Raw genomic sequence first — 20085 nt, forward strand, 5'->3', positions numbered from 1 at the left:
TCTTTTTCCTAGGATGTCAGATTTTTGATTCTGTCTGTATAAAAATGTGATCTATGTGATTGTTTCCAGGTGACTAGGTGATTTAGCACTTTCTCTCTGACCAACCTGTTGCATTAGTATTCATTATTATGATAATTTTGCCTACTTTATCAGTAGAAAATTTTACTTTCATATTTATAAAAACAGCAACAGACCTTCAAATGAATTTTTGTATGTTTCCTTCATCAGACAAATTTACAATCTTATCAAAGAATGAATCTGATTTTAGTTGAAAAGGCCTGTTTCCAGATAACCTTATGACTTCACATTCATTACATTCCATATCCTTTAAACCATCATTAATGCAAACTTTTATGAAATCTTCATTATTTTATCTGCATTTGATAAAAGGCAATTGCTGATAGATTCCACCTTCATCCCATTTGGCCTTTTTTGAGTAAGATGGGCATAGCATTAGCACCGTTCCAGTCTTATGGAATTTCCCTTGTGGTCTAAGATTTATGAAAAATGAATATCATTGAGCCAGAGATCTCATGATAAGTACAGTCTTCTATCCTAGATTTTTATAGATGACTGTGGTGACCTCGTTCTTTTTTACTGAAGAGATTAATGAAATTCAAAGTGTTGTACTGATTGCTACGATGACCTTTGATTAGCTGTCTTGTCTTCCTAAAGAATGCATTAAGAGAATGCATTTTTCAAAGTGAAATACTGGGGAAGTGGAGTAATATAGAGGATTTTACCCATATGTATTTATCCAAAAACTTGAATATATTTCAGTGGATTCATAAAAATATATTTTTGAATGCTTGGTTTAAGAAGTGGCAATGAGTCTGGTAAGAGAAGTCAATAGATTTGAATACACAGCAATAGTTAGGAGAAAATCATATTTGAACTGAGCACAAATTTTTACCAAGCCGAATTCTAAACTTTTGTTCGTGGGGCATGCATTATTTTCTTCATTTCAGCTGGAAACAAGACAAAAATATTGAAAGTATCTGAGAGAGTATTTTACATATTTCCGACTTCCCAGAAACTAGAAAGTCCTATACGAAGAGCACTTCTGAGGTTTTCTGAGGGTTTTCAGCTTGCCTCTTTTCCAGCTGTGTATCCTTTACCCTATCTCATATTTTTAGGAAGCTTGAGTGCTCTAGAAAAATCTCCAGTGCAAAAATTAGTAAAAGAGGGCAATGTAAGAAAACTTTCCAAATGAAAAACAGGGATACAGAACAGGATTTCAAATCCTGCCAGTGACTGTAGAACAGGAGCAGTGGGTGGAAATAATAGATGGTGTTGTGTTAGTTGAAATTATACATGAAGCAAAAAGCCGTCTTCATCTTGATAAGTTACAGGTGAAGAACTGTGTTGCCTTAAGACTTCACCTACTGGTGAAGTCTCTGGCCTGCCACTAGCTAACCAGCAGGTTTCTAGTTTCAGAACAACTACATCACATACTGCCTCTTGTCTAATTGCCAATTTAGGAGATTTTGAAGGAGGCTGCTGTATTGTGTGGAGTTTGTGATTTGGGGTCATAGAAGGGAGCTAGAGGTAGTGCGGGGGGATATCATGGGGGAGCATGAAAGCTGAACTGTTGTTACAGCAAGGAAAAAATGAGGGGAGGGAGGACATATATCCACAGGAGCTGAATGAGCCAGGCTGAGTTAGTATCACTGCAAAAAGAGCCATTTATTTATAACATATCTGTGACTGGTACAAGGTGCAAGGTCATTTTATCCTCATAGTTTGTTGCAGAGGAAAGGGAAAAAGATAGCTGCCTATCAAAATAATCCACAGATTCCACTGAATTTCCCTTCGTGGTTCTTGCAGATTGCAGATTTGCGAACAGAAATATACTGTATAGCTTCAGTAATGGAGTCATTGAATTCACCGGATAGTCTTCCACTGGGGCTGTCGGATTTCAACAGAATTTACCAGCAGCCATGGAGAATTACTCACTCCATCTTGCCACTCATTCTCAGCTACTGGTTCATTTAATCTGTGCATTCTGTCTTGTCATTAACTGCAAATGTATGGTCATTTTAACAAGGACTCTGACAGGTTTTTGATACAGCACCATATACAGTGCAACACTGATCCTGACCAAAATCAGCATGTGCTACTTTAAAGAAAAAAGTACCTCACTCATATGAAGATGCGATATTGGATACAAGTAAGAAGTCTGTAATTGATCTGATTCTTAATTACAGTTCACTCCCTGCTGACCTTATATATTTTCTGATGTATGCTGTAATTTCCATCTACAGTCTAAAGCATTTGAGTCAATCACTTTTGGAAATAAGACACTCTTTTGATAGTGGAAACTGCATTAAATAAGCATTACAGCGCCCATACTTACTTCAAGAGATGTTTTCAAATCAAGTGAGGGTACTGTACTGTACTGTGACTTCCTATGTCCTATCACAAGAAGACAAGGATTTTCTGTAGAGTGACTACAATGTACATGTAATTTGCTATTAATTATGGAAAAGCTTTGTGATTTGACTTCTGGTGCCTGATAAGGCAAAAAAAAAAAAAAAAAAAAAAAAAACTTTCAACTGTATTACATTTCCTTTCAATGTTGTACTTAGACCACTCACTAGACGACAAGCCTCGTGACATGCTATAGTTAATAAGTTTTCCATGCTGTCAAAAGTAATAATATTAACGTGCCATTCAGTTAAATTAATTTTGTTTTGTGCACTGGCCTGCATAAACGTGAGTGACATTTAGAAATATGATCAGGCAAGAGCTGAGGAGAAGCGAAGTGGCAAAATAGAGCAAGATGCAATCATTAAAGCAGAGCAGCCAGCTGCAAGCATTTGTGGGTAGGCAAAAAACAGTCTATGATTTTTGGTTGTATATGTTTGTTTTAATTAATTCCTCTCTTTCTCATTTACTTAAGTTTTGTTTTTTTTGGTTGGTTGGTTTTTGTTGTTTTCGTTGTTTTTTGTTTTGTTTTGTTTTGTTTTGTTGTCTTCTTTAAGAACTCGGTATGTTTGGTAGCATCGTCTCTCATTTGGAAATGAAAGGGTGCATTTCTTCTATTCTTTGATTTCAAGTGCCTTCAGCCACAGCTTTTCTAATTTTGGAAGAGGCAGCTGATTGTAATGCTTTTAAACTGATGACCATGAAGTGTCATTTTCTACTAATAATAACTGTGTTTTCTCCTTCAATTTTTCTGCTTTTTAGAGAGCAGCAATAGAAGTGCTTTCTCTAAACAGTTAAAAACGTAATGAAGAGAATTAAAAGAGGGAACCTGACAGAACCTGACTTGTTAATAGTTTAATAACATTGGCTAGTTCAAATTGTTGCCCAACTTGTGTACAAGTCTGATTTACCATTGTATTGGAGAGTATTACATAATTAGGGCAGTTAAAAGAAATGCAGTCTACTACATATATATATTGCAATAAGAAGGCAGAGATTTGTGAAGAATTCTATGTCAAGTGCTGTTCAGAGAAAAAATAAAATAGTCCATAGGAAGATCTTGCCAGGCCTTGTTCCCTTTAAGCAAAGGTAAAAAGTAGAGCTGGCATACAGAAGTTGTATGACAAAGGAGTCAGACAGTAGAACTGTAGTAGGGAAAGCAGTCGAAAGGAATATGCAATTAAAGCTGTTTCTTTTGGCTCTTCCACACCCCTACTTTATACCATGACTATATCCCTACGTATACCACCTCCTGATACCTTTAATAAATTCCCTTCATTTGAAAGATTGTTCCCTGTCTGTTCTAAAACTCCCTTTTAAAACTTACCTCCCGGACCTTTGCTTCTATTTCTGTTCTCTGTTCACCTAGCATCAGCCTGCTTCCCATCTCTCCTTCAGACTGTTGTCACTATTAATCCCTTTTTTACAGCATCTGAAACAAGCCCTTTGGATCTGTGCCTCAAGAACCCTCTGTTTCTTCTGAGATCTCCTGCTGTAGCCTATTTCACTTAGCTTTGGTTCTTAATTTACTTGTTATGTGGCTTGTAACTGAATACTTTACATTAACATGAGCTTCGTTTTATGGCCAAGTTTTCACATTTGAAGAGAGTGTTACCTACAAAAGCACTTCTGAAATAATGCTCGTAAAAGCAAACAAGAGAGACCTTTGGTCACAAACACTGTACATTCATTTTGGAAAACAAGTGGGTTATTCCTGTGAATAAAGGCTGATCCTTGAATAAGGAAGAATGTAGTAGGACACTTGCCTGTTCATATTTGTACTATTTTAAAACATTTTCTTCAAAAGTGCAGTAGGTACAGTCTTGAAGAAGGTTCTTCCTTATCTCCAGAGGCATTTAGCACTTATTTTCAGCTGTATAACAGTGTGGCTGCTCCATTCATGGGAATAAAATCCTTTTAGACAGTGAAGGAATTATTCTTCTTGTCAGATTAATGGTTTAGTTGTTAAAATCCTAAGTTTGTATTGACTGGGTTTATAGTTAACATTTCACATGTCTGAAATACCTGCTTCTGTAATCAGCGTTTTGCTTGAAAAGGCTGGGGAGAATTCTGCCTTTCCTCTTCACTCTCAGCACTTTATCCCCAAATTAGTTCATAGACTTTGGGGTTCAGTGTTATGTGGTGTACATACATAGTCATTTAAGAATCTCCGAAAGTACTGTAGTAATGGGCTGATACATGAGCTCCAGCTTTTCTTTCTCTTTCCAGTTATCCTTTTTCTTTCCCTTATGCACCACCTATTTCTAGCCTATTTATGCAAACTGAATTTTATATCCTTCTTGTTCACTTCCCACTCCTTTGTCTAACTGTCGCAGAAACATCTTCATATTGTGGGGTCATCTGTTTGCAAGTATAAGAGAAAAATATCTTCTTTCCTGCTTTTATCTCTTGCAGGCTTGAATTTTTCTTTGTTGTTTAACAGTATATTTATAAAAAATGCAATGCCTTCAAAGCTAGTAATGTCGAACATAGCTGTTATGGTAATAAAATTTCAGGCTTAGAGGAAGAGGGGAAGCCCCCCAAAAACACAGAATTTCATTTTCCTTTTCCAGTATGATCCTTATTTAAACTGGAGGAGGAGTATTTTCCTAATTCTAGATCCCAGTTATGTATATCAGTTGCTCATTCCATCCACTTCCTGCAGCGGCAATTGCAATTGTGAGCAAGTCCATGTCATCCATTTCTGCATCTGTATGATTCTGATACTAGTATTAATATTACACCTTTGTGGCTAAATGCATACGTGGTTTATGTGCCAAAACAAGGAATTTGTTGGATTGGAGATCTCTTATATGTAGATATAATAGCAACAGCCTCAAAACTGTCTGAAGCCCATGGATATCAGAACTACAATTAGAGTTTCTGTCATTACCATTTACCTGGGTTTCCTGAATTTGAAAAAAAATAAAAATTAAAATTAAAAAAAAAAAAAAACTCATTTTATAACACACCTTGGTACTGTCCCAGTTTTCTCCACGGAGTTTTAAAATATTTTGGTTGGTGCATCACAGGGTTTGGGTTGGACAAGACCTTAAAGACCACCCAGTTACACACACATGCGCACACACACCCATCATGGGCAGGGACACCTCCCACCAGACCAGGCTGCCCAAAGCCCCATCCAGCCTGGCCTTGAACACCTTCAGGGATGGGGCACCCACAGCTTCCCTGGGCAACCTGTTCCAGTGTCTCACTGCCCTCTGAATAAAGAACTTCTTCCTTACATCTAATCTAAATGTACCTGTCTTAAGTTTAAAGCCACTACTCCTTGTCCTATCACTGCACTCCCTGACAAAGAGTCCCTCCACAGCTTTCCTGCAGGCCCCCTTTAGGTACTGGAAAGTCACTGTAAGGTCTCCCCAGAGCCTTCTCTTCTCCAACCCCAACTCCTTCACCATGTCTTCATAGGAGAGGTGCCCTTGATCATCTATTATCAATACTATTAGCTTATATTTCAAACATGGATTGGTGGGAGATTGTATTTTGAGTCATCACCCACAAACAACATCCTATTTTGTTTCTTTTAGTCTCATGCAAATATGTGCAATCAAAATTGGATATTGAATTTGGAAACCCACTGCACTGTGTTTATATCTTCCTTGTACTGACAATTTTGGAGTCTTAGATCTAAGTAGAGGGAAAAAAAAAAAAAAAAGAAAAAAAGGAAAAAAAGGAAAAAAAAAAAAAAGTGTGGTGCTGTGGCTTGTTATTTTGGTATTGTTTTACCAAGAGAGCTGCAAGCATCAACTTTCTTCTAATATCTTACACAAAATGTGGAGAATGCTTGTATTAAGAAGATAGATATCACTGTTAGAGATTCTGCAGTGTGAATGAGAGTAATCTGCATAAATAGCATTTTTTTCTGTAGCTTATTAGGAAAGTGTGCTGTCAAGGTAAAAATGACTGCTGACAAATACAAGAAAAAACATGAGACAGGCAGGAGAGGCTTACAGTCTTCTCTAAAAAGATCAGTTTTTCAATAGGACCTCAAATAGCCTTTTCTAAGCTGAAGAAGTGTTACCAGTGCTATGTCATTTATGTTCTGCTCCATTGCATCCTCTTTAAATGTAATGAAGTTATGAAGTTGCTTAGATGGAGAGAGTCTTTTGATTGGTGTTTAGGCTTATACATGAATAGGTTAATGTCTGTGAACCTCCCAGTTGGAACTTTCTAACACTAACTTACAGTTTCCATCAGAGATCAAAGTAATTTACTAACATAAATTATTTATACATAGGGCTGAAAGAAATTTATAATAACAATAAGGCACCTTCATGAGATAATCACCATACCAGAAGCACTCATCTGTACCTCATAACCCTGCAGGGGTTTGTAATTATCTCCTGCAAACCACACCTCTAGTGATTGTTTTCTGTTGCTTCATTGCAGTGCTTCCACTTGCAGTATTTTGCCTGACAAATATTTTAAAAAATTAAAAAAAAAAAAAAAAAAAAAAAAAAGCTTAGGAATAGAAAACTCTTGGCAGCAAGGCAAAGAGGAAATGTTAAAGTAAAAGAAATATTCAAGAAAACTTGTTATTACAGATTTTAATAACAGCAAAAAAGCTCTACATGTGATTATGTGGGGATTTAAACAGGTATCTCTGCTTTTTCTTCAAGTTATTCACTGAAATGAGCCTGTCATCTGCTGCCATTTCCCATGGCTTGCTGGTGATCTATGGAAAACTGGTTGTTTACATGGTGCTGTCTTCTCCATGTTTCCTGCAGCTAAAATTACATTAGATGCATAAAAATACATTAAATACTCTCATAAAATTACTCTTCTGTGTAGACAATTGCACAGAAGCATAACATGATTACAGATGGAGAAAGGCTGGTGAGAGGTGATGGTCTCTGTGGCAATAACTGTTTGTAAAATACCTTCTCCAGGCTCTGCTGAGGCACTCTGCTTGGCAAAAACAATTCTAGAACAATTTTATTGAGACACTTCAGTCTCAGTACAAACATTAAAAATAAATAATAAAAAAAAAGATAAACAATCAAATGACCAATTGGAAATATGTCATTAATTCAAAAATTCCTTCCAAAATAGATGTTTAGATATTTTGTCAGTGAGGTACATTTCTGAGGAATACAAGTTCCTGTACTGCTACAACCAATGCACTGCCTAGTCGATCTAGGGATGAGGGCAGAGCCCTTGAATGTTGCTTGATACTTGAGTACAAAAGTGTCTGAGATGGGGGACCATGACAAGCTTTCAAATATCCCGTTTCAGTCTTACTCAGCCCATGAGTCAGCCAGGCTAATTTAAACCAAGTCTACCATGTAATAGAACAGCAACAGCGAGGAACACCAGGCGGCTGGGTGAGCTGTGATCATGATAACATGAATCAATAAGCAATTGATTTCTTCCATTCTGAGCAAGCTGCAAGTGATAGATCAACTTCACCATTAGCCCAGCCAACACAGACTTCCCAAACCGAATATCAGGGTGGAGGAAACATGCTTTGCTATCACCATGTCATTGCACACAGAGTCGAAAGTGAACTATGCTGAAATCTGTATTTCCATGATCAGAATCTATACTGAGATTTATAAAAGCCTATGAAGACAAAGAGGAATAGTGAGTCCTTTCTTAAAAATTCAGTTCATGCTGTGAAAGACATCTTAGGTTATTTTAGATATGAGTTAAAAATGTAAATTTTGTGATATCAGGATCTCCTCCTTTGAACAAGGTCATAACATCATTATGGCCCTCCTGGATCAGATCAAGATCTTTAAGCTACCCTTTCCCAATATCCCCATTCCAGCCTGGAGAGTTGTAATCTACTTAACTCTTCCTAATGCAGAAGCTCTATCATATTTTTCATCATTCCTGCTGCTTTTCTGGGAATATTTCCCAGTTCTACTATATCCTTTTTTAGGTGGAGGGATACCATAACCACACCAGTTTTCAAGATACGGGCATGTGGTCATATCTTATACATGATATATACATTTAATATTATAAGTTTTTGTTTTGTTTCATTTTGCTCCACCTGTTTCCTAATTATACACAACTTTTGTGTTTGTTCTATATGTTTTCTGGTCATGGTGAGCACTGAGCTGATGGTTTTCAGGGAACTATCTATTGCAGTCCCAAGGTCTCTTTCCCGACTTGTAACAATCCATTCAGAGTCTATCACCTTATAGGTATTGCATTTTTATTGAAGTTTCCAAGTTTTTGCACATTAAAAGGATCAATAACTACGTGATGCTGAGTAATTTTTAATATATAACAATCCAGTTCTTGAGCAAGAAAAACACAAGCAGATTCTTGTGTCCCCAAGACCTACACACATTTTGATATGGGAGGAAGATGTAAACTTTGAAGTATTGCTGAGTATCTGAAATGCATCCTTCAGATGGATATATTGCAGATACTTATCCAAGCCTGGATAAAGAAGTGTTTGTGTCTAAGAGCTGTTGTGAGAAGAATGTAAGGAAACCACAAAAGTAGAATAGATGTTTGTTAATCAGCAGGAATTTCATTTTCAAGAATGCTCGTGCACCCAGATATTTAGATACTTTCCATAAAATTCAGCAAATAAAACCTAGTTTAACACAGCATAGGCACTTTACTCTCAGTAGAAAGTACTTATAAAAACAGTTATTGAGCATTTGTATAGCTGAACCTCTATATCTAACTGTTACCAGTGCTGAAAATTTGGCTTGGCTCATAAATTACATTAGAGAAGAACATTTTGGTGCATTTTCCATGGTAAAGTCCTTAGGATGTGGTCTGTCTTTTCTTTGTGACATTCCAACTACAGCTGTGGACCCATGAGCAGTTACTTTCGGTATTTTTCCCACAGCTTTTTAGGTAAGGTTCTGCCTTTGTATCTTTCCCTTTCTTGACTCATTGAACCTGGTAAATTGCCATGTCCTTCCTCTATTTGTGGTATGGGGAAAAGGTGCATAATTTTTACCAGAATTACCCAGTGTCAACCAAAAGCCTGGATACACATCCAAAACTTTTCAGCGACCAACCTTCCAATTTATCCTAACAAAACACTCAAGCCAAAGGGACTGATAAAAATGTACTTTACTGCCAGAATAAACCGTGGAAAACAGATATGTGCCATAAGGATGACAATCCGAGAAACAGTGCTGTCTAAAATGCCTTATTGGACTGTGTAGTATAACATGACTCTTCTTGTCTTAAAGGAAACCTATTTACTCACCTAGAGATAACATTGTGCCTGAAAGGAAGGAGGAAAGCAGCTCGGATCATCCTAAAGATCATTTCTAAGCAGTAGCCTGGTCTTTTCTCTCCTGTATCTGCAATTTTAAATATATTATTCCTAGTTTTAAAACTAAGTTCCTGTAATTCTGCCCATAATTCAGCCTCTCCCTTTTTGCCAGGACTGTTAGGAAAGTACTAAGCAATGAGTGGCAAAAGGTTGTGTTTGGCAGGATCCCAGATGATAATCTGCAAAGGCTTCCAACCACTCCCGATGTGAAGAGGGATGCACTCCCTTCCTACCTGCCTTCCTGGTTTACCTGTCTGATAGGAGACAGGTCCTTCTTACATTTATTGTTTTGTGCTTTGTGTTTTATCTACATTTTACTTTTGTGACAAATCATGATGAGAAAGAACCAACATTACTCTTTTGCAGAAAACACTAGTGGTTGCATATGTGTTAATTGATTTCCACTGAAACTGGAAAAAAATAATGACTTGGTTAATATTACAGAGCAAACAGTCTGGAATCCTGATTGTCCAAGGTGAAGTGGGGGGCAGTGTAGCTTGCTTTGCAGCCAGCACATCTTGTCATTTGGGTCCATCCAGGACAGTTGCTGTGAACTCCAGTTGTTACAATAGACTTCAGGTTACCAAGGATTTAACTTGTGGCAGACATGTTGTTAATTTGAATGGTGTGTTTTACAGCAGGAGTTTGAACTGTAATCCTGTTTTTTCAAAATCGTACTTTTAAAAGGTTCAAAATGATTTAAAAAATAATAATAATAATAACACAATGACTTGTTTGCTTTTACAGCAAGAAAAACTGGGTGATATCTGCTTCTCCCTCCGCTATGTGCCTACTGCTGGCAAGCTGACTGTTGTCATTCTGGAGGCGAAAAACCTGAAGAAGATGGATGTCGGTGGACTGTCAGGTATGTGCATGAAAATCTGCTTGTCGACTTTGTAGGCTTGTAAGGCAGAAAAACAATTCATTTTCTATTGAAGATCTCTTGGCTGAGAGGGTAAGGGCTCTTGTTCACTGTCTGAAAAATGCATTTTGTGTTTTCTGAAACTTAAGGCATGACTGGGTATAACAGAACTCATTCTAGATTTAAAAAAGGAAATTCATTATACATCTCATTCCAGTCCAAGACAAGGTCTGAAGAGTTAAGCAGTCAGATAGCGCTCTCTGTACTTTCCTTCTCTCCTGTTGCCTGGAGATAAATATGGACTATTCAGGCAAGAGAAAAAGAAATCTGACTACAATTCCTATTGTCTGTTTAATCTCACAAAATGTGAACATTTCCCTACAATGTTACTGATAATACATAATAGAGGAACTCATCACAGGTCACTGTGCTGACTACTGTCTGAGGTGCTAGGGTAATTGTTTCTGTATTTGAAGGGCTCAGGTGTGATTGCTCCCATGCGCAGACTTGGGACTGTTCTGCATTTACATGTACACCAGCAATCAAAATGACAGTCTTGCACTTGTGGGAGTCGATGAGGTTGATACCTACAAATAGTCCTCATAGTAAGGCTAAGCACGCAGTGAGTGAGGTTATGTACTCCATCTCTAAGGGAGGGCACAGTCAGCATGTGTGACACCAGGGCTGTGTCCTGGGGACCTGGCGGAGCTCCACATAGGCTTCTGTTCTCTGCTGTGTCTGGAATTCTCGGACACAAATTACTTTCTGAATTGCCAATTAGCTGAGACCAAATTAAATAACAAGATGCTTCATAAGGAAAGGTCTGTGCAGGAGAAGTTTATTTTATATACCTTCTCTTAAAAACCGTTGAGAATAAGGATGTTTCTATCACAGCTACAGAACTGAACACTTTGACAGCTGTCACTAATACACATATGATGTAATTGCTCATTTTGAATAAACAAGAAACAAACAAAATGATACAAGCAAGAATTATATACAAAGTACACATCAGAATGGGGGCATGCTCGAAGTAAGCCTGGAGGTTTTGTTTACCACCTGATGAACAATAACAGGAGAGCCTTCATAAAGTGAAAGGAAACAAAGTCTCATACCAGTAGCCAGTTGTCCTTCTTTTATTTTACTCGCTTCTAAAGTCTTCTACTGTACAACAGCAGATATCATAAAATAAGACATCAAAATGTTGTTATGGTTGTTACCTGAATCAAATCTAACCTTTTGAACACCCATTCTAAAATGTGAACGCACCACTAATTGTTTCCACAACGTGTGTACTGAACCAATTGCAAATTACAGTTCTTAAGAACATTTCCTTCATAATTGTTTCCTCATGAAAAATTACATTCTCTTAGTGAGGAAGTGTGATACTTTTTGACTTAAGTAGAGGTCTAAGAACCAGAACATCTGTATTCTTTTACAAATTTTGAAAGATGTGATGGATAATGGCTACATAAGAAAAGAAAGTGGCAGGAGAAGTACCAATGAACTGAAGATCTTCTATCAACTTGAGATGAAAAATATAATGCATTGTTGGAAACGAATGTGCTTACTCTCCTTTACGTCATGAAGCGCCAGAACAGAGTAAAGGACATTTGAATGTATTTCTAGGGGATGACAGGTTTTGTTCTTCTTTTTAGGGCCATACCAAACCAAAAACATCTTGTACTCTCCGAGACAAACAAACCCAATGGGATACCATAGTTGTAGTAGGAATTCAAAAGTCCCTGACAGTGATAAATGGCAGTTACTGTGGTACACCTGAGGCAGTAATTATAGATGAAATAACATTGGCTTAAAGTGGATACAGTATCTTTCATTAGGGAATTTATCTTTTGAATAAATTATGCAGAAATAACTTGAAATCCAGCTGAGATTCTGTTATTATTCACACTAACTAATACCTAATCTCAGAGTAAAGTACTGTTAAGTGGTAGTGAAGGTGGCAGGATTTTATCTCAATTAGGGTACACTTCCCCCACTAGTTCGTTATTTTCTCTAGACACTAAAATTGCTTTTCACTTTGCAAAACTGAAAGTTTTGCATTGCAGTGGAGGTGGGAAAACACTAACAATCAAGTGTTATCTGAGACTGAATGCTACCTCAACAGCACTTACTGTCACCAAGGGGAGACCATTAGCAAGAGGTGAAAATTACGTAGGTGTCACAGATGAAAAAAAAAATCTTAAGACGTTTGACAAAAATTGCTGAGAAGTATCTAGCTTTTGAGTTTAGGATCTTTTTTGTTATTCTCCCCTATATTGGAGAAGGTGCTGGAGGAGATAGACACTTGGAAATGGCTCCTCTTTCTCCTCCATCTAGCCTTTCTGCCTCTCAGTAGAGTTTGCACAAAGGAAAAGCAAGGCTCTGGCTCCTGCAGGAGGTCTGACAGCACGCCAAGCATTCACAGCAAACAGCAGGCAACTCTGCAGTCTCCTTCTGGCTGCTGCCCTGCACGTTTTAAGTATAACTGCTTCTAATGAATATCTGCTATACCTTTGCTCCTCAGTGACGTCAAAAGCTTTAGCTTTATATAACATCTGTTATCCCAATACAAAGACCAAGTCAGTCACTGTGGTTCAGTAGTCTTCTGAACTTCTTGTTAATAATAATTTATTAAAAATTGAATGCATCCATAACTGCGGTCAATCATACTTTAAAACATTATTGGTTTTCAACATATATATTTACGCTGTGTAGAAACGGAGCCCAGTTAAGAAAGCACCTATCAAAAGCAAGAGAACAATCAAAGTAGTTTTAAAATACCATCTTTCCTAGCATGGCTACAGTTGTTCTACTGGTGAAACCTTAATCCAGCTAGTCAGCCTACGTGTCCCATTTAATGGTTATGGCAGTTTAAAAAAAAAAAAAAAAAAAAAAGTCTATCTCCCGCATTTTGTTTGAACTTTTCCATAAATTTTATTAACAGTCAAAAGCCTAGCATAAATTACTTCAGACAGATAATAAAAGACAACAAACTAATCATCAAATTCATTAGACTCCTTGTAGCAAAACCAGATCACCCATCTGAGCAATAAACTCCCAGGTCTTAAACTTAATTGCAACATCAGGCTGTGACTAAAGCAAACCTTGGCTCAAACACTGGAACTGTTCAGCCTGAGCTCATCAAGTCGCCACAACAAGTGGAAATTATTACTTCTGGTGAGGAAGGGCCTCTGGCAAACAATTATGCATGTTTTAAAATGGCATTTTAATTATTTAAATTATATTCAAATGCATTTTTAATGAAACTGACATCTGGCAGGTGATATGTAGGAATGTTAGCTATGAAGAAATTGTTGGAATTTGGTAAACTGGGGTTACATGGTTTATAGGCATATTTCACCCAAAATTTCTAAGAGGCTTAGAAGCTTATGTCTTACTGAAAATCAAGGGAACTTAGACTCCCAAATCACTGTATTTTTTTAATTGCCTTTAGATGACTTGCAAAACTGGAAGATTTCAAAACCAGCTTGCCGTTTAATCTCTCCAAACAGCTGATAAAGACACAGTCCAACTAATTCCTTGATAAGGGCACAGTGGAGCTCAGCAATGCATTTCAGTTTACAAGGGTTGTCTATGAATTACAGTACATTATTCAGGTTTACAATCCCTTCTGCTTCAGAAAGAGAGCAGAAATTATCTTTATATTATTATACCTTGTGAGATATACAATGATAACTAGTGAGATATTCATTTAAATCAGAATTGTAGTGATTTCAGTTACTGATTTAAACGAATACGAAACTTTTATATAAATTCATTTTAATCTTGTTATATTTGTATTTTGTGCTTATCTTATAAAGAAAAATAAATGGTAGCTTAACCCTTAGCACATCTGACAGCAGATAAATGCATACTGTAAAATAAATACAGTCTTTTTTTATTTTATAGGAAGATTCCCAGTATTAACACACGTTTATGTAGACAATTGTATAGATTTCAATGTATTTAATTGTAGCCTGCATTTATATTAATTTTTGTTCCTAATATGAAATAAAAGTTTTCATTTCAATTTTTCAGCAGCTTTCCCTGCTTTGACTGAGGAATTGAAATGGGCTGAGATGGGCTGACACCTGAACAGACTGTTGTTATGAGTGTTTAGCTACCCAGGCTCTTTGGTTTAAATGCCTTTTCTTAAGAAGTTCAGTGTCTATATGTATTACTGACAAAATATTGTTTCATTTCTAAAAAGTTTCATCTCTTAGTAGCTAATAATAAGTGCAAGCTTTAACATAGCTTATCATCTTTTTAGGATTAATTTCAGCAAGGTTTATTTCTTCTAAAAAAAAAAAAAATAGACACTGCATTTTTGTTTTATGTGTCATTTTAGTATGCTTAGCTTTTAGTCAATCTAATTACTAGGAATGTATCCTAGTAGGAAGCTTTTTCTTCCCTTTATCTCCTTCGTGCTGCTGCCTCTCAACATCCCTGACCATCCCTGAGGTCAGACTCAGGTTACCAATGGGGAGGTGGGGACCTAACTGGCATGGGCTCAGCTCCTGCTTAGGCACTGTGATTTATAGAAATGATTCAGATTATAGAAAACCCTAAACTGTATCCATTTGTGCCAAATTAATTCTTAGGAAGAAATGCAAAGACTGATTGGATCCGTGTGATCTTCCTACTGCAGGAAGCTGCAGATACAGACACAGAAGAGAAAGCAGCCCATAATCTAGCCCATGATGTGTGAAAGCTAATCTCAATATTTATGAGTTATAAATAGAAAATACATAGCACCTTTTTGTATCTGTCAAGCAAATACAATAAATCTGAACTATCTCCGGGGACCAAATTATAAAAAAGATTATAAAAGATTTGTAAAATAAAAAATTGTTTAGAGACTGTTTCTTTGGAGACAGAATGAAGGCTCATGAATTATGCAGTCAGAGCATTCTCTTTAATAACTTCATTAAAACATAAGAAACCTTAAAAGCTATCTAACATGAATGTAATAATATGTGAAGAGAAATACACTGTTAGTACCATGGCCTTGCTATAATCCATATTGTAAGCACAACTCCATGAATATTAAGGGAAAGGAAAACAGCCTTACTAAAAGACAAAATTAAAATAAAAACACAACAGCTGCATTTACATCTAATCCAAAAGAATGCAACGGAGATCAGTAGCAACAAATATTTTAAGATCTCTACTTCCAGTGAGTATTTCTACAGTATCAATATCTCCACTGCAGTACACTGACGGGCAGAACTTCCAACAGTAGATGGCTGCAACAATACATCTCTGTAACACTTGCAAAACAGCCTCGCAGCATCTCAGTAAATTCACTTTGGGTTCTGACAGTGGTGATGGGATCAGTCACCAAATCTCTGTCATATCAAAATCCTTCTCGCCTTCACAGAACAACATTTCTTTTGGTGACATCTTCCCTAGGACTGGGCAGTGATGGGGGAGGGGGGGGGTTGTCCGAAATGGTCCCCTTTCAATGGCTAAATAAGGTCTAAGCTTTCTTCTAATCACTACTTAAACCTTCAGCATTAAATAGTGTGAAGTAATGAGCCTGGTGAAGGTAATTCCAAAATCAAAAGACAGTAAAAATTGCAACATATTCATCATAGAAGCCATATTAATGGATACATAAACTCTGATATTTTAGGGCATTTTGGAGGTTCTTATGAGGAAACTGTTAGGTAATCGTCCATTTTGGAGCAAGTACACAGTTTCCACTGAATCATTTGCCACAGGCTATTTCACACAACAATATATTGTATTAGATGAACCATCAAAAGCAGCAGCTCCTACAAAGAAGCAAAGTCAAATTGTTCTGCTCTTTTTTTCCTCTTACACTTCAAATGAGGAAAAAGAGATTGTGCTATCTGATTACCAGTGAAGCTGGACAAAACCTGTAGGTATTGCTCTGAAAAACCTTAGTAACCTTAGGACAAACATTGTGCTACAAGTGCGCCTGGGCTCAGGAGGTGTTTGAACAACTTCTTGATTTGAGAAAGGAAAGAAAGCTTATTGTACGTGTACATTTCCTTAATCATGCATGCTGACAAAAGGTACAGGAGATCAGCACCCCACTGTGTGGACTCGGCCAGCAGTCAGAATTTTCTAGAATTGCTGTTGACTTCCTCCCTCCTTCACCAAAACAGAGAACCTGTAAACTTCTCATTCTTTTATTTGAATATCCACATCTAAATACTGCATTTTGTGTGTGTGTGTGCTTCTTTCTGATTAAATTATAGTATGTTTTTATTTGGTTATGCATTCCCAGAGCAAGTGTGAAGATGTGTGTGTTAATTACTTATATGAAAATAAGATGGGTAATGCTTAGGTTTTCAAGCTCTACTAAAATTTCATAGCAATATGAGTGGCTGTAAAATACATGTAGAAATACTGTAGATAGATTCAGGCATCCTTAGGGAAATTAGTCAGTTCTCTTACGAGCAAGTTTAATTTATTTTTACTCTCTGAAAATGGCAGTCTATTTCTTTTATTTTTTAATGGGTTGGAAGAAAAAAAATAAAATATGGTCTCAAAAAGAAAATGTCCTTTTTCATCTCTATAAATACAGTTTAGATGGGTACTTAAATGATCGCAGAAAGTGAAAAAAGTATAATGAAGGGTATTTCCTCTTTAGGACTACGTAAAGACATACACATTTTTAAGACAGCATAAGCATTATATTAGTACTGTTATGCAGCAGGAGCTTGATTAAGTTTGTAGGACCTTCTGAAGAAACAAAAACAACTTTTAAATAAAATTTATATGTTGCTTTCAATCACTCGTGCATTTTTTCTTTGTTTAATCCCATTTGGGCAAGAACGACAACTAGTTTCTGCTAGGCCTTTATGTGGTTACTTCTTATAGGCCTCCTGACTCCATTTCCGAAGAGTAGCCACTTTGTGCATCTCAACAGAAAGAAACATTTCACAAATGAGACCCTTGATCCCAATCCTGAATTACGCCTGAAGTGAGCAGGAGCCATATACTGAAAAGGGAACGGCATGTCTCCACTGTGCTGAAAATACATCTGTGAAGATGGAGAAACTGTGTACTTTAGTGTAATGAAAGAGAGGAAATAAGGTGGTCTGGCTTCTCTGTCAGTATCCTTATTTTACATACATGCTTTATATGTGCTAGTTGTTCAAAGCTGCTCACACATTTGGCAAGTGAAGCTCTCCGCTGGCAGCTACAAGATGTTTGTCATTCCAACAACGGTAGAGAAGCTTTCCCATTGCCAATTCCAAAATTCACTTTTGAAAACCTTCATACTGAAGGCAAAAGTCAAGTCCTGCCCTTTCTTCTTTTGATGAAATCCCCTCAGAAGTTCCCATTACCCTTCTCTAAGTAACAGGAGATAAATATAACCTTGTTGCTGACAGATTAACATGCCAGCATTCAGTTATTCTCATCATGCCTTTCATGCATCTCAGGAGAATCACACAGATCTCAGTAGGATTCTCTTTCCAAATATTTTATCCCTCACTTTTGTTCTGTGATCCAATTGATGAAGTAGAAAAACCAGCATTTGGGCCTCATTCCAACCTGCCAGCATAGTCCCTGCTGTCTTAGAGCCACCCTACCCTAGTTGTGTCAGTCACAGTGTTTTGATTAACTGCAAATTACCTGCTGACACAGTGGAAAACTGAAGCCTAGAAATGCCACTTTTCCTCCCTGCAAAGATGTTCCTATGTGACGGAGGTGGGGATTTATCAGGGTTTAATTCCTAGGTACCCTTTCTTGTGCTTTTATTTATTAGCTGCTGAAGTCAACGCTGCAGGTGTTTGTATCTTCTGTATCATGATAAAGACATCTTTACATCTTCTTGGAAAAAAAAAAAAAAAAAGAAAAAAAAACTGAACTGAGCTCTTCAGACATATTATTGTAAAGTGCATTTGTGCATTTATCACTGAATTTCAGATATATTGAAGGGAAAGACAAGGCTAGATATGAGTGAAGTATCTACACAAGCAACATCTCTATTTAGATACTTAGTTTGTTTAGGACAGCTAAGATGGTGATTGTTTTTCAAAGCTAAAGGTAAGAGGAAGAGGAATCTCCCCTAACAATATGATTGTTGTTTTTAAACTGAAAACTTTGTTTATTATGTATTATACAAGTGTTGTTGATAAGATGGTGCCAGATGTGTTTCAACTGATGCATGTCAGTAATATAATGCAATAGCAAAACTGGCAATATGGAGGGAACATCTCCTGACATTTCATAGGTGTTACTCGAGGGATTGTAGTCCATAGGAGGAAATTAAGATTTTATTCCATTTTTGTTTATTATGCTGCCTTTTTTACATCTTGTTGAAGAATATGCTATTGTTCATTCCCTATTTGATTTTTTTTGTTTGTTTCTGGTGAACTGTGTTCACATTTACAAAAAGCAGTATTTTTTGCTCCCTTTGAATCAAAATCATTTGTATGCAGGTTTTTATTTTGGCATCTTATCACATTAGATAGTAAAGTAATAAATGAAAAGTAAAATATATACTGGTCATTCAGGAAAAACACAAATAAAGCACAGATCACATAGCAACTGTCCTGTATGTATGCCAACAGACATAAACTTTTTAATTTGACTGCAAAATTCAAGTGTTATCTTACACGATTAACCAATGTCCAGTAAATAATATTTAGAAGTTTTTCTTGTAAAACATGCCCGAAAGGAAAACTGTTAAAATGAATCCCACCCACAGCAAAGGTCAGCTGTTTTCATTTTTTGTTTGTTTGTTTGTTTGTTTGTTTTTGAAGGCAAAAAGGAAGATTTTTAAGTTCTGTATTGTGGGCTTTCACAGTATATCTCTCAGATTTGAGTTTGTCAAAATATATATATATTATGATACAGATATATATTTTAAAACCGCTTATGATCTAATAGTGGTCAGAAGCAAATTTTAAACAGCAGCACACAAGGATTTCAGGATCCACATGTAATCTCTGCAGCTCAGCAGTGTCTCTGTAGGAATTGCTTCAGGTCAGAGAAGTAAGGGTTTCTTATAATCTCAGATATCAAACCCAATTCATGGTACCTCTTTTTCTTCAGATTCCTGGTGGTATCATAGAACACTTCATACCTACAGGTCTACAGGTTAAATCCACCCTTCCAGTGAAGAGAATATGATAATGTCTTCATTTGACCTTACTGAGAAAAGCATCTTAAATTCTGTTTAAGTCTGTCCATAAATCTTTGCAGTGCAGCTGGCTCCAGGGCCATTATCATTATAATATTGTTGTGAGGGGCTGTGTTTCTGCAGCAGGTTCCAGGAAGCTGTTGGAGTACTCAGCTATATCAGTAGTTTCCCATCAGCAAACCATCACATGCCTGTCAACATTTGAAGGATGCTAAAAGTGGTGATTATGAGAGCATGCAACATGACAGGTTTTTTAAGTTCAGAAGCCCTGGCTATGTGGGATGTGAAGAAATGCTTATGTAACTATCTGGCAGCATCAGCAAGTCTTGCACTGCAGATTGTTTCAGCTGGTTGGGAGCTAAGTTAATTCAGGCTGCTCCCTCATGGCTAAAAAAT

The 20085-nt window shown here is 36.9% G+C and overlaps 1 protein-coding gene across 5 annotated transcripts in view; it reads left to right on the top strand.

The window, feature by feature from the left end:
• The window catches only part of SYT1 (synaptotagmin 1), a 354238-nt gene that overhangs the window by 290068 nt on the left and 44085 nt on the right, over positions 1-20085 (top strand). For all 5 annotated transcript variants that reach the window (XM_035334753.1, XM_035334770.1, XM_035334744.1 and 2 more), the window contains exon 8: positions 10448-10565. In XM_035334753.1, coding sequence (XP_035190644.1) covers positions 10448-10565 — 118 coding nt within the window. The remainder of the gene's footprint in view (positions 1-10447; positions 10566-20085) is intronic.

This window comes from Oxyura jamaicensis, chromosome 1 (genome assembly GCF_011077185.1).
Source record: "Oxyura jamaicensis isolate SHBP4307 breed ruddy duck chromosome 1, BPBGC_Ojam_1.0, whole genome shotgun sequence".
Taxonomy (NCBI): domain Eukaryota; kingdom Metazoa; phylum Chordata; class Aves; order Anseriformes; family Anatidae; genus Oxyura; species Oxyura jamaicensis.